General features: G+C 48.3%; 1 protein-coding gene and 1 non-coding gene across 8 annotated transcripts in view; both read right to left on the bottom strand.

The window, feature by feature from the left end:
- THRB (thyroid hormone receptor beta) overlaps positions 1 to 14,469 on the bottom strand; it is a 396,926-nt gene that overhangs the window by 100,221 nt on the left and 282,236 nt on the right. For 6 of the 7 annotated variants that reach the window (XM_032630404.1, XM_032630405.1, XM_032630402.1 and 3 more), the window contains one exon: positions 3,379 to 3,442. In XM_032630404.1, the coding sequence (XP_032486295.1) occupies positions 3,379 to 3,400 (22 nt within the window). In that variant the 5' untranslated portion in view covers positions 3,401 to 3,442. Of the gene's footprint in view, positions 1 to 3,378; positions 3,443 to 14,125; positions 14,423 to 14,469 lie in introns of those variants that run through there. The other variant, XM_032630407.1, reaches the window with a different exon arrangement.
- On the bottom strand, positions 3,123 to 3,235 carry LOC116753734. Its single transcript, XR_004349832.1, has one exon. It is a non-coding gene; the product is annotated as a U5 spliceosomal RNA (small nuclear RNA).

Here is a 14,469-nt window from a genome sequence, read left to right as displayed (position 1 = left end):
GGTGGACCTAGAGCCTGTCATACAGGGTGAAGTAAGTCAGAAAGAGAAAAACAAATACCGTATATTAACGCATATATGTGGAATCTAGAAAAATGGTACAGATGAACCAATTTGCAGGGCAGGAATAGAGACGCAGATGTAGAAAATGGACGTGTGGACACAGGGAGGGCCGGGGGTGGTGGGATGAATTGGGAGATTAGGATTGACATATGTACACTACCATGTGTAAAACAGATAGCTAGTGGGAACCTGCTGTATAGCACAGGGAGATCAGCTTGGTGCTCTGTGGTGACCTAGATGGGTGGGCTGGGGGGAGGGGAAGGGAGGAAGATCCAAGAGGGAGGGGATATATGTATACAAACAGTTGCTTCGCTTCGTTGTACAGCAGAAACTAACACAACATTGTAAAAGAACTATACCGCCATTTAAAAAGATGAAGAAACAAACACACACACGAAACAAGCACGCAAACAACCTGAGGATCACACAGTGAAAACACTGGGACACCTACAGAATGCTCCGGTCTTTCCCATCATGCAGACACTCCTCCCCTGGCCCCTGGGACACACTGAATATAATGCCTTGAGCGAGAAAAAGGAGAAGGCAAAGGTCGCAGTTGGGAAGTTAGATGAACAAGCAGGTCACAGAGAAGAGGCTCAGGCCACACTGCTGAGTTAGGTCGATGTTATTCACATGGCAGGTTCATCACAGGGGTGACTTTATGTCACATCCTAACTCCCTAGAACCAGGTCAGGGTCAATGTAATAGAGCTCTGCCTCTGCCTCTCCAGGCACATTTAGAGGGGTCCAAGTTCTTAGTTCCCTTTTCAGTCAAGGCTAAAAGCCTCTCATTTGGGTATTTAAAATTCTAGGTATTCATATCTTAGAACAAACTCCCCTATGCGACGAATCATGATTTTCTGCAAAGTGGAGCTCACTATAATGACATAAATGTTAGCAGAGTCCCCCAAAGATTCCCTCGGAAGCCGTGCTTATTAATCCCAACCAATAAAATACGGTATCAAGGCACTTCCTTCCTTTCCTCTAAGAATCAGTATTTTCGGTGAGCGATTTCATACAATCCTAATGTCAACTTAGGTTAAGGTAGAGCAACGAGAACATTTTAGCAGGACTTGACTTCACTGCAGTGGATATTAAATAGCCCCAGAAAATAAACCATTCTCCATTTGAGTTAGTGCAAAATACAGAAATTTCGTAAGGGCTGAAGGCGTTCTTTAATCTGAAAAATGCTTGTCTGCTGGGTTTTGGCAAAACGCATTCAATGTTCTTACTCCTGTTCATTTAAAAATTGGTTTTCTTTTCATAAAGGTTAATTGATTTCCTGTATTGCATAACAGTAACAGTACCCATTATGTGTTTCAAAAAGAAAATATGCATATTTGCCCTTTAAGTTATGCTTTTTAAAGCAAGCACTTAGTTCTGATGACTTACAGCTTTATTATGGTCTCCTTTTAGGTTTTCTTAAAATAAACATGCAGCTTGAGACCATAGGAAAAGACAGAGGGAAAGGACACTGTTTATTTCATCCACAAACAAGGGAGTCTAAAGCAATGATTTTCTCAGCTGAGCCCATCAACATAGACTGAGCATATGCATGTGTGGAGTAGATTTCTTTTGAAAATAGAATTGCTGTTAGTTTCTATGCTATGAAGCAAATGCTGGGAAGCAAAAGCATCCTCCTACACGGGGAGGAGGGGCAGCTGGTTCCAGCCCAGCCCACAGGGAAAGCATCCCGCATCCGCAGATGGGCTGAAAGCCGGCTTAATACAGAACCATCTTAGAGCGAGCCTGGATTTCTAGCTCTGTCCTGGAGATGAGCTGATCTGGCCTGGGGATTCTGCTCAACAATAAGACTATCCTGACCCCTAGAATAAGAGTCAGCGAACTACAGTCCTCGGGCCAAAGCTGGCCTGCTGCCTGTTTTGTAAATAAAGTTTTATTGAGATACAGCCACGCCTATTTGTTTATGTATGGTCCATGGCTTTCCATGCTACAATGGTCAAGTTGGCAGTGACACAGAAATGGGGGAGGGTGTGTTTTGGTGCCTGTCACTGAGAAATAAGATGGGAAGATAAGATGGGATTCCGAGGCTATCCTACAGGTGTGAATCATTCCAGTTTGTTCAGGTGCTCTATCTTTTTGCTGCGCCAGGAACTCGAGTATCAATGGGTCGAGAGACAGGGCAGTGATTCTGGGAGGTGTAAGGTTATGGTCATTACGTTAAGGCTTGTAAACCTGCAGAAGGCTGAGGTCTATGGGTACCTGCCCTGCTGCCATGGTAACCAAACGACAGTCCTAGGCTTGGGGTTGGGCTGGAAGGTGTGGTTATCAACTGAGAGCCCACGGTTGATTCTAGTCAGAAGACGTATTTTGACTGGCCCATGAATCCTTGATATTTTTATATGTTAACTGCTTGCATTTAGAAATGGGGATATTTTGGGGAATTCCCTGGCAGTCCAGTGGTTAGGACTCTGTGCTTCCACTGCAGAGCGCAAGGGGTTGATCCCTAGTCAGGGAACTAAGATCCCGCATGCCGTGCAGCGCAGCCCCCCAAAAACCAAACAGAAATGGGCATATTTCATTCCAAATCTGGCTTCCAGCTTCTCTTGAAAATTTGAAATCTCTGGACACACTGGGTTCCCTCCCTGCTTGTTGCCTGGTTCTCCTGTCTGGTTTGTTTTTCCTGACAGCCAGCCGTTTGGGGCATGGGCGTTATCTATCTGGCCCCTGGGGCCTGTGAGTTTGCAATCCCAGCTCTGTGCGTTGAACAGAGAATCCTGCTATTGCAACCTGTTCCTCAGGGGGCATTCTGTCTCGCCTCTGTCCCTTGCTTTCTAGCTCGCTTTAGCTTATGTGCTCTCATCATATTCCATTCTGACTCTGCTGCCGAATATTCCATCAGGAAGATGTCTGAACTCAGTGGTCACCGAGTACATAGAGCCATTTCTTATACTGATCTAAATGAATGTGGCAGGTAAAAGTATTGGGTGTGAGAGGGTAACCTCGGGAAGGCTGGAAACTAGGATTTCACTGTGAATTATCACTTCCTCCCATCATGTTCCTGGTGATGATGCATCTCAAGGCTTCCGAAAAAGCTGGAAGCACATTTGTTGGGATGTAGTCACAGGATATATTTGCATTTTCCGCCCCCCCCCCCACAGAAATCTTTAGTAAAAGGCGAAAGATTTATATGAGCTGAAAAGAAACCAGAGTGTGGATATATTTGCATTTAATAACACTCATTGGCTGGGAAATAACTGTTGCTAAGACTCTTAGGTTGGTCTTTTAGGAAGCCTATATTTCTCTTTGGGTGGAACAAAAATGGAAACACACAAAGTAAAGAAAATAAAACAGATACCTGTCATACTGTTGGGAGTCATGGGTTAGTAATCATTCCGGACCCTTTTTTTCACTGACATCTCCTATAGAGAAAAAGACAAGAAAAATACCATGGGTTATAACCTGCATTTTCCATAAGGTTTTGTTCCAAACAACATCACATGCGTTAATTAGCTGGAGGTGATTTGTTACTTTCAACTCAGGGCAAGTGAAGCAGAGGTGGGCTGCGTGATACACATAAGTTTACAAGACCTTTTAATTTTCACCTCAGGGTTCCTCCTATAAACATGTCTTTATAATAATATTTTTTTTCACGGTCACATGTCTATTTTCCATCTCAAGTTTTTTAAGAAAGCACCAGCCGAGTGACTTGCTGTCTTTCCCAAGAGCGGCTGAGATGCGTTAGCATCCTCAATCCAGATCCTTGCTTCTCCAAGTGTGGTCTGCGGACCAGCAGCCTCAGCATCACTGGGAGCTCGCTAGAAATAGAAAATTTGGGTCCTATGTCAAACCCGCTCCATCAAATCTGCACTTGGACGAGATGCAACTGCAGATGGACTGATGGGGACACTCTGAAGTCTTAGACACGCCGCTCTGGAGAATGGAAGCCATATTCACATCTTATGTGTGACTTTTCCTTGGTCAGTGCCGAGTCCCTTCTCATCACTGTATCAGTGAGATCCGAGAGCAGCAGACAGACCTGGCCTCATACGGGGATGGGGGTGGAGACTCGGTGGGGGTCAGAGACCAGAGGCACCGACGGAGGGCCGATTGTTGAAGGCCACACGCAGATGAGGACCCAGATGGCTGCTGAACGCGGGTCAGAGTCCTTCTGCGTGTCGCTGGGGACAGATCCGGATGAGGTTTCTTTTTCCAGAAGGGTTTCTGTATCCAGCAGTAGATAGCGTAGCACGGTGGCTCTGGCCTTGTACCGGAGACCTAGGCATGGGTCGGAGGGCCCGTGCTGTCATGGACTCGCCGTGGGATCGTGATTTCTTCACGTGCAAAATGAGGAGGATAATGCTTGCGTTACCTGCTTCACGAGGCTGATGATTCTGAGGTGTGAAGAGGATGTGAATGAAAGTGCTGGGTAAACACAATCCATTGGATGAGGGAGGGAACGTCCTGATACAAATAACTGATCGGAGAAGAGGAAGCACGTGGACTGTGTTTACAATGTGGGTTGATATATGCGTCCATTCCCTCTCTGTCTCCACATCGAATCCTACAGCACTGAATTCATACCTTGATGGTCACACCTTGGTCATCACATGTGGTCACCACATGTTTCCAAGGCTGCCTTTCCCGCTAGACTGTAACCTCTTTGTGACAGGGACTACGTCTTGGTCATTTTTATATCTTCCACATGAGCAGAGTGTCCGATACAAAATAGGCCCTCAAGAAATATATGCGGGGCTTCCCTGGTGGCGCAGGGGATGAGAACCTGCCTGCCAGTGCAGGGGATACGGGTTCGAGCCCTGGTCCGGGAAGATCCCACATGCTGCGGAGCAACTAAGCCCGTGTGCCACAACTACTGAGCCTGCGCTCTAGAGCCCGCGTGCCACAACTACTGAGCCCACGAGCCACAACTACTGAAGCCCGTGCACCTAGAGCCTGTGCTCCGCAACAAGAGAAGCCACCGCAATGAGAAGCCCGCACACCGCAACGAAGACCCAATGCAGCCAAAAATAAATAAAAAAACACTAAAAAAGAAATATATGCTCTGAATAAGTGAATAAAATAAAATGAACGAAAGTTGAATCTCATGGTATGAGATTGCTGAACTGGCATCTGGTAGAAGAGATGAGGATTAATTACTAGGAAAATGCGTTCTTGCTACTGATGAACATTTCAAGGGTCACCAGCCACAAGCCCTCTGTTCTGTCCCCTTCAACTGTGCAGCTGGGTTGTGAGAGAGAGAATCAGGTTCTGAGACCCCCTAAAGGGAGAGTGTGGATCACACCTGTAGTACTGACTGTCTAGACCTCTCGTTCTTAGAAACTGAGCTGCCATTAACTCCCCTCCCGTCCTGTGGACACGGCCTCATCCTCCTGGGATGCCGCTCCTGAAGATTCTGGAGTGGACAAGGAACTTGGCTCCGGCTGGGCCAACCACAGTGCTCCACCTTTGGCCACGGTGGGCCAAGACCTGGGAGGGGCTGACATGGTGCCTTTTTTGGGGTAGGTTACGTATTCCAGCTCTGGTGGCAGAATTGATCAGAAACTAGAACTCTCAAACCGTCTGACACCATGCCTTTTAGCCACACGGCCAAAGCCGGTCTGCAGGTGAGACAGAGGATGCACCTGACATTCACGGAGAACTCGGGGTGACGAGAGAATGCTGTGGCCTCAGAGCCCTGCTTTCAGCTCTCCCTGAGGCCCAGCTGTGTCCCTGCGGCCCCCTCAACCCTTCCTGAGCAAACGGTGCCCACGTCCGCGGAAGCCAGGTCCGGGCAGGTTTCTGCCCCTTGCAACCAGAGGAATCCTGACTGACAACACCGACATTCAAACACAGCATGAATACGAAGGTGGCAAAAGCGTTTCGTGTCCTTTTTATCCTAGTTGTGTTCTTGCTACACCAACACTTAAAAAATATCTTTGTTTTCAAATTTTGAAGCACTGTGTGTGAAGCAGAGAGTATCCAGAAAGAGGAAAAACATCTCATTAAGGCTTAAAAAATATTGTTACCACCACGAAATTTAGTACTGATTTTGTTATTTAGTACTGTTTTCCTTCTACTGTAGGAAAGTACTAAAGTACTATCTATAGTAATTTAGTATCACTACACTATACTGAACTGTTACCATTACTAGAGCATTAATAGTATATTCCTGCTCCTATTCCTATAGCATTTTAGTATTACTACACTATGCTAAACTGTTAATATTCTTATAGCATTAATATACATTTCTGTTCCTATTCCCACTCCTATAGTGTTCATCGTGCACTTCGGTTCCTATTCCTACAGGACTCTAGTATTTCATATTATTTAGTGCTATTTTCCTGCAACGAGCTCTTGAGTTTTAAACAGTAGTTAAACGCTCTGAGTGGACAGGCATCGCAGGGCTGCTTCGGGGTTGCCCGGGACACAGGGCAGGTGTCAGCCAGTGCTCTGTGCAGAGGAGGGAAGCACAGGAGGTCCCCTCTGGAGCCACCGAGGGGGTCACGGCATCAAAGGAGGAAACAAAGTCCAAACAGCTTAAAAAGAAAGAAAGTGGAGAGTTCTACCTGTGGGGAAAGGAAAGCGAGCACAGGACTTCCCCTCTGGGTGGGTGAGTAGGCCGGCAGCGAGGAGGTCGGGGGTGATGTGAGCAGCGCTGACTGCAGCGCTGTCCCTGTCCTGGGGGCCACTCACAGCCTGCAGGTCATCGTTACAACAGGCCTGCTGCTCCCGGGCAGAGAACAGCCTCCAGTGAGACCCAGTAAGGGTCTGCATCCCGGTCCCTCAGAGCCGAGCATCCATTAACAGCTGCAGCATTTCAGCACCAACTGAGGGGAGAGAGGTCTTCAGCGTAGTCCCTAGGAAAGTGCTGCTACACCGAGAACATTCCTTTCACACTATTCGTTTATGTGGCTGGTTAGCCTAGAGGCCTTGATTGACGGCCTACTCTATTTAGGTGCTGCCCCAGGCTTTGTCCGAAGACAACAGTTGGGCCTGTCCACATGGGGCTTCTAATCTGCCAGAGGGAGAGAATCGTGCTACAACAGTGCAACGTGTGGACACCTGAAGTGTCTCTTTAGTGCAGACTGGGCCACGAGGGAAGGAGAGGTCATTTCTCCTTGGGGCAATCTGGGAAGGCTTCTAGGTGGAGGTGACCCTGTATCTGAAGGCTCTTCTTTGCAATAGGCCTCTCCCCAGCGAAGGACTTAGTGCTTTCTTCTCCTCCTTGTGCCCCTGAGGCCCACTGACTATTCTGCAAGAAATGAGCCGTGTGTAGAAAAACTGGGAAATGCCCTCAAATTATGCAGGGTCTTGGGAGGTTTGCTAAGGAATTTGGACTTTGTCCTATGGACAATAGGGAGCCATGGAAGGCCCTTCAGGGAGTGCCCTGATTTGAGAGGATAACTCTGCCTTGGTGCAGAGGGGGACTCCTCAGGATGCTACCTATCGGCGTGGGATCGTTGCTACTTCCCTGTCTTAGTGTTCAAGGTCACAAAGTTAGACTAGGGCCAGAGAGAACCCCACCCACCTTGTCAAAGGCCCTGGCCCTGACAGCACACCCTTTTGTCCCCTTGTGTTTTCTTTTTCTCTGTAGAAAACACAACACTGAAGGGACAACTGTGAAAATTCCCCCTTGGAAAATCTTTCCACGCAGACCTAGTGAGTCATTGCTTACACAGTCTGCACATAATTAAAATGAAACATGCATCACTATAATGGAAAAGAATATGAAAAAGAATGTAGATGTATGTATAACTGAATCACGTTGCTGTACAGCAGAAGTTAACACAACATTGTAAATCAACTCTACTTCAATTAAAAAATGAAACACGCATCTCCCTCACGGCTCTGCATCTACCTTTTCCGAGGAGGGCATTTGTGGTCCTCGTTTGCCTCTCCCTGGCTCTCAGAGCGTCTGAATGGTGAGCTATACTGGGGTCATCCGTTACGTCTTCGGCTGGTACTTCCCGGGCGGCCCCAGGAAGCCAAGAGGGGGCCGTGTGGGGTGGGCAGGGGTCACATTCACAGGCAACTCTCTTGGTTCTGTTTACAAGGTCAGATGCTCCAGCCTCTGGCTATTACGGGCTCCACGCTGAGACCGCTAATACTGGGTGGACTCTCAGAGGCAGACAGGACACCGTCTCACTTGGCATTGACACACGTGGACACCACGGGCTTCCTACATAGACCTCATGTCAGAGGTCGTGGAGACATGAATTGAGAACCAAGCTACACCCTCCACTTGGGATGGGTCTTGAAGTTGTGTTTACGCGGCAAGCGCTGTTTTGACTAGGTCTGCGGGACGCTGGGCGCTGCGGGGGGTTTGTGGGATGTGGCTGGGGTCCTCGCCCCCCGCCCCCCACCCACACTTTGGCTTTGCCACCACTTTGCCTGGGTGCAGGCAAGTAGCTATGCCCTCGGAGGGGCTGCCCTCACCTGGGAGGGCAGTGAGGTCGTGAAGCTCTCTCTCTCCCTCTTGGAGTGTCTGCTTCTCTCCCTTCCCCCCATCACAGCTTTGTCCCTGATGCTTGGGAATTGTTGGTAAGAACAAGTTCAGTCCCAGCGTATGGAGGACAGACCCTGGGCTGCGAGTCATTCGGATGCTTTTGGGTCTCAGGTCAGCAGCTTGCACATTTTGGCTGGGTCTCTTCACGCTCTGAGCCGCCCTTGTGAAGTGAAATCACAATCTCCTACCCTTCAGGTTATGACGAGGACCAGGGAAATTTTTGCGGTACGCGGGCCTCTCACTGTTGTGGCCTCTCACTGTTGTGGCCGCTCCCGTTGCGGAGCACAGGCTCCGGTCACGCAGGCTCAGCGGCCACGGCTCACGGACCCAGCCGCTCCGCGGCACGCGGGATCTCCCCGGACCGGGGCACGAACCCGCGTCCCCCCGCATCGGCAGGCGGACTCCCAACCACTGCGCCACCAGGGGAGCCCTGAGGACCAGGGAATTTGAGAATGCTCTGTAAATGTAAAAGTGGACACCGACCTACAGTACTGGAAGAGGTCTTCATTATTATAGTCACTACTATTACACCCGGTCATCTCCTGGCCAATCCCAGTCATCCCTAAGGTGTGGGCAACTGGAGCTATTCTGGCCACTAGGGGCGCCCTGAAGTGGTTTAAAAGACATAACAGCACAGAAGCCCACCTCCGTAGACCCTAAGATAAGATGGAGGTGGAAATGCTCCTCTCTCCTCTGCCATTCTCCTCTTCCCAGTCTGAATTTTACCTTTTGTGAATTTTTTTCCCCTTCAAGTTCATTTAAATTTGTTACGGGGAGCAAGGAAGGTTGGGTGCGCAGATGAATTTGTATCCAATCTACAGCATTCCAAATGCAGCCCCAGTTGTCCTTCCCTGAGGTCTTTGCATTTTAAGAGTAAATCTAGGATCCAGTGAAGTGAATATATATAATGGTTGAATTTCTGATGATGGTAATAACTTAGGCACTTCTCAAATAGAAGAGAACAGAGGCCAGGGGTATTCAACTCATACAACATTGTGATCCACTTTTTTCCACTTGGTAAAACTAACCCTATTCGGGAGTGTAGTATAAAAAATTCAGTACGAGAAAAAAATTTACAAAGCCAGCCTAGTTAGACTAGGGATCGGGCTGATTAAAATGGAACAAAAGACTGTGAGTTACTTAATAAAGGTGTGGGAAAATAGTCATAGCTCTCCCCTGTGACATGGCCCAGGTGTTTGTCCCAGTGGATCACCTGTTAGAGCACGGGGCAGGGTGACAACCTCTCCGCTGGGCGTGGCGGGAGCCTAGAGCCCCACATCAGAGACATCAGTAAACTCTGGGTGGTAAAGCTGTAATTTCCTTTTCAGATTTTCAGCCATCACTCTAAGTGTTCTGCCTTTAGTAGAGAGAGAACACAGCCAGGCTCTGTGGTTGAAGCTGAGCTTAATTTGCTGTGGCTGATTTTTTTGTTCTCGGTAAAATGATTTTAATTCAAGTTCAACGATCCCACTCTGTGGCTCATTTCTACTCTTTCTTTTAACCTCGGTCCATGCCAAATCACTGCCGCCTTCTCTCCCTCTTCCCTTCTCTTTCTCCTTCTCTTTCCTGGGCAAAGTCACCATGGCTTGGAAGGAGCACGGGCCCTGCCATTTGTCAACAGAATGACATGGGGGAGGTCAAGAGTCACGTCCCCAGGTGGGTAAGGTCATCCACCTCAAAGGGAATAGATGGATGAAATAGAACAGATGTGCTTGGCACTTGGTGGTATTCCTGCATCCTCACGTGCAAGGGGCTGGGGCCACAGCCTGAGAAAAATCCTGTTTCTGCTTTGAAGACTAGGTCAGCAGTGCTAGGAGTGGGGTTCTTGGGGTCAGAGTGGGCTTTCAAACAAACACACAAGTCCCCTGTGAATCTAAAACTCTCTGCTACATCTAATTTAGTGTCACGATGAGTGAAACTTAGAACCATTTCTAACCACATAACGCAGTGATAGAAAAGTCAAGAAGGAACCAGCCGGAAATAGTTTTATGAGGCCACCTCTCAAAGCCTCGACTCGCCACCTGCTATGTTTATAACACACTTTCTTCCTAGCTACCTTTCTCTAGAGGTGAGCCATCACCTCTGAATGCTTCTAAGAAGTAAGACTCTTAAGAGGAAGCAGATGGGTAGTTTGAGGGAATCGCCCGACGCAACAGGAGAAACAACCTCAACAGATGTCTTGTTGGCCAAAGCAAGCGGTTAAAACTGCCTCTGCTGACACCTGGTGGACAGGAGTGCAGCATCCCTGCGCCAAAGACAACAACGGGCATGTGTGTTGAGGGGCCTGGGATGCATCCGTCATAATGCCTGAGGAACAAGGGTACCACGCAGAACCGGAGTGCTTACTTGTGGTTAGGTGACTCACCAGGACACAGGTAGGGACAACAAACGCGTGGGAAAATGAAATGGTAACACGGAAGCCAATGATGTATTATTGATTTCTTAAAAGAGTTTGATGGCGAGTGAGGCAACAACAAACAAGAACCCACTCCAACCCCCTGCCCTCGACAGCCTCCTAAGAAAGATTCTACTGCTTGACCCCCTGACCAATCTCCACCCCAGGGCGACGGCAGTGCCCAGATGGAGCTTGGGTTCTGTTGCCTCTGGAATCTGCCCTGAGCTCCTTGCAGATTTTTAACCCTGGGACAGAAAGAATATTCTTCCAGAGGAGACATAATGAAGACTGCTTTGCCCCCCCCAAATCCCTTGAAGATGCAAATAAGATTCTCCTTATAAATATAGTTATAATTGTTCACTATTTCTTAGATGCCAAATGTAGTGGAAGGAGCGCGTCTGCATTGAGAGTTATCTACAGAAACAGACTTCATAAACGTTGTACAATCTCCATTTTCCCCTTCGGTGGGTTCTCGTTTAATGCTGCCTGGCGAAGGCTGAATATTTTGACAAAGCCAACGGTTTCCTGCGAGCACAGTGTACACACAGCTTAGATTTTGTCTTTCAACAATGTGTTTTAAAGGTGATTTTCAGGAATGCATCAGAGCAATTATCAGTTCAAATTTGTAAGAATTAATCCATTATATTTAAGTCACGAAGAAAGGTGATTTTTAAAAAAAATTACGGGAACCTTGGTTAAGGGTTGAGTCAGGGAATTGGGGTGAACAGATCTACCTAGGAAGGTAAGAAGGAAAAGAAGCCCTTAAAAGACTCATGCAGTTGCATTTTTTTTTTAATTTATGAATTAAAAAAATTTTATATCAGAGTAGAGTTGATGAACAATGTTATGTTAGTTTCGGGTGTACAGCAAAGTGATTCAGTTATGCATGTACATGTATCTATTCTTTTTCAAAATTCTGTTCTCTTTTAGGTTAGAGGTGTTTTGTTTTTCCTCCTGACTTTTAAGTTAAATTTGGAATATGAACTCCCTTAAATGTGCCACCAGAAAGTGTACAGTCAAAATATACCCCCTTCCATGGTCAGTGATTCTAGGGCACAGAGGTCCTCAATTTTCCTGGCACCGCTACTGTTTCAGAAACTGCTTCACAGTGACCCCAGGTAAAAGGAACAAATGTTCTGTTTGTTAAGTAAATAGTTCCAAACAGCCTAATAGTAGTATTTGCATGGCGTCTGACAGCTGTGCCTGTGTTTCCCTCAAAAATTAGACATTCCATTGTGTTCCTCTGGGTTTGCTGTGGCACTCCCAGGGTGCCTTGGTACAGAGTTTGGGGACCGTGGCCGTAACAGCTTTGGGAATCAGTGAAAAGTTCGAGGGTGTGGTTACCTGATCTCTTTTTAGCCCTCATTCTCTGTGAACCCAGGGCTACATAATTTGGCCTTTCTGTTTCATATTGACCTTTCAGTGGGTCAGCCTGGCATGAGCTGCGGAGGAGAGAACAGAGAATGAAACCTCGGCTGGAGTCAAGCTCATTGTGGGCAAAAGCAAGATTTGACCATCATTCAATAGAGTTTCCGGAGCCCCTATCACATGGTGAACTTGCGGTGAAGTCTCTAAAAAGTAAAGGAACGCAGCCCTTGCCTTGTCTTAGGTGGGGGATGCAGTAAGCTGCGTTATCACTGGGAATTGCAGGAACACCAAAGGCAGCCGAGAAAGTGGCTGGATGCTAAGTTCTTAGGTAAGAATCTAACCAATGAGCATGTTACACATGCCGGAATTCTTGTAAGAGGATCTCAATAAATCTATAAATGGCAGGTCACCTGCTTTGCTATTCTGTTCTGTTTCTGACTTATGTGTAGCAAGGAAGCTACATATAAACGAAACTAGTGGTTCTCAAGGTTTGGCAAACTCCTGGAGGGCTCCTCACACAGATGGCCGGGGCTCTGCCCCCAGAGTTTCTGATTTAGCCAGTCTAGGGGTGGTGGTGTCGGGTAGGGGTGTCTGGGAGTCTGCACGTCCAAGTTCCTGGGGGACTGGACTGTACTGTACTTTCCAGGAATCACATGTTTTGAGCCACCAGCCTACACCATTTGGGCACAAGTCAGAGGCACTGGGGCACCATCTTGGTGGGCTACACTTGACGCTGGGCAGGTATCCCCACCTCTCCACTCAGGACCAGCCCAGTCAACCTGGTCTAGAAGAGGGGCTGATCCAGGCCCCCAGCTCTGTGACTGGACAGTTTCCTTCTCTGAAGACCCCCTTGCATTTCAAGTGTGCATCCTGGAATTTGAGACACTCGAGTCCTGTAGTAACAGTGACGGCGAGGCCCAACGAGGTGAAGGAGTCTTGCACCTTCGAAGAGGCTGGCTTGCATTCTGCTTTCTTGTAAGGGTGGGGCACGTCCATGGAGGCTGCAGGAAAAGCAGTTCTTAATCTCAAGGGAGGGGGTCACAGCAGAATCAGCTGAGAAGCCTTGCTCGCCACCTCCGGGGCTGGGCCCTGGAATGTGTACCTAGAAAAGGCTTCCCAGCTGATTCTGTTGAGAACTTCTGCTCATGAGAGAAGCGCTGATGTATAAGCCAAATGTGGAGATGGGTCACCCTACTGTCACTCTTACCCCTGAAGCCACACACGCTCATTGGTTCAGAGTCACCGGACCACACTACGTCCTGTTTGACTGCCGCAGGCCTGCAGAGAACTCTCTTTCCCTCCCTCTGGCCATGCTCCCTTGGCGGGTGGCAAAATCATGGCCAGTGTGGTTGATCCAAAGCACATTGCTAATTGAAAGCCACTACCTATGCACTGAGGGACCCGCTATAGCACCAACACACCGATGGCACAGAAGCACCTGGACTTCTGCACTCAAGCCACACTCACCCTCCGCTCCTGCCCCATGACTTATTTCCTCCAGTGCGGTCCCAGCTCAGCAGCATCCACATCAGCTGGGGCCTCAGAGATGCAGATGCTCAGGCCCTACCCCAGACCTACTGAATCAGAACCTCCGAGAGGGAAGTCCAGCAGGCTGTGCTTCAACAAGGCCTCCAGGTGATGATCCTGGTTCAGCTGGGGTTCAAAACCCCCTGCCCATTGCCACAGATCAGAAGGTGTTCACAAGGCAGGCACTGCTCTGTGCCCTCTCCCACCAGCTCGCCCAGCGATGAGCCCAGAACATTCGCTAGGTAACGAAGCCTGGGTTGGGGGGGCGGGGAGCCCTACTTCCTGCTGTCAGAGAGAATCAACACTCACTTGGTGAGCTGCCTCTGAGAGGTTGCCAACGCTGCGTCGAAATCATCTCTCGTTTCTTCTGGGTTGTATTTTCCATCTTCACACTTCAGCTCCCCCTGAATCCTCTCCAAGTTTTTTTACATTCCTTTCAGCTCAGGAAGCCAAAATGAAGATGCCATGTTTCAACCAGGGTCTGTTTCCCGCTGTGGGGAGGGGCATTCTGCAAGATTCTTAAATGCCCAACTCCCAGCAACATGATTATTTTCCGAACAATAGAAGGGGACTGCTGATTCATGTTTGGCTCACGGCTGGCTCCAGGCATCTTTTTTTTTCTTGCTGTACTTGCGCCGATGCAACACAATAAT

Source organism: Phocoena sinus, chromosome 4, assembly GCF_008692025.1.
Source record: "Phocoena sinus isolate mPhoSin1 chromosome 4, mPhoSin1.pri, whole genome shotgun sequence".
Taxonomy (NCBI): domain Eukaryota; kingdom Metazoa; phylum Chordata; class Mammalia; order Artiodactyla; family Phocoenidae; genus Phocoena; species Phocoena sinus.
This window is presented reverse-complemented; position numbering and strand designations above follow the sequence as displayed.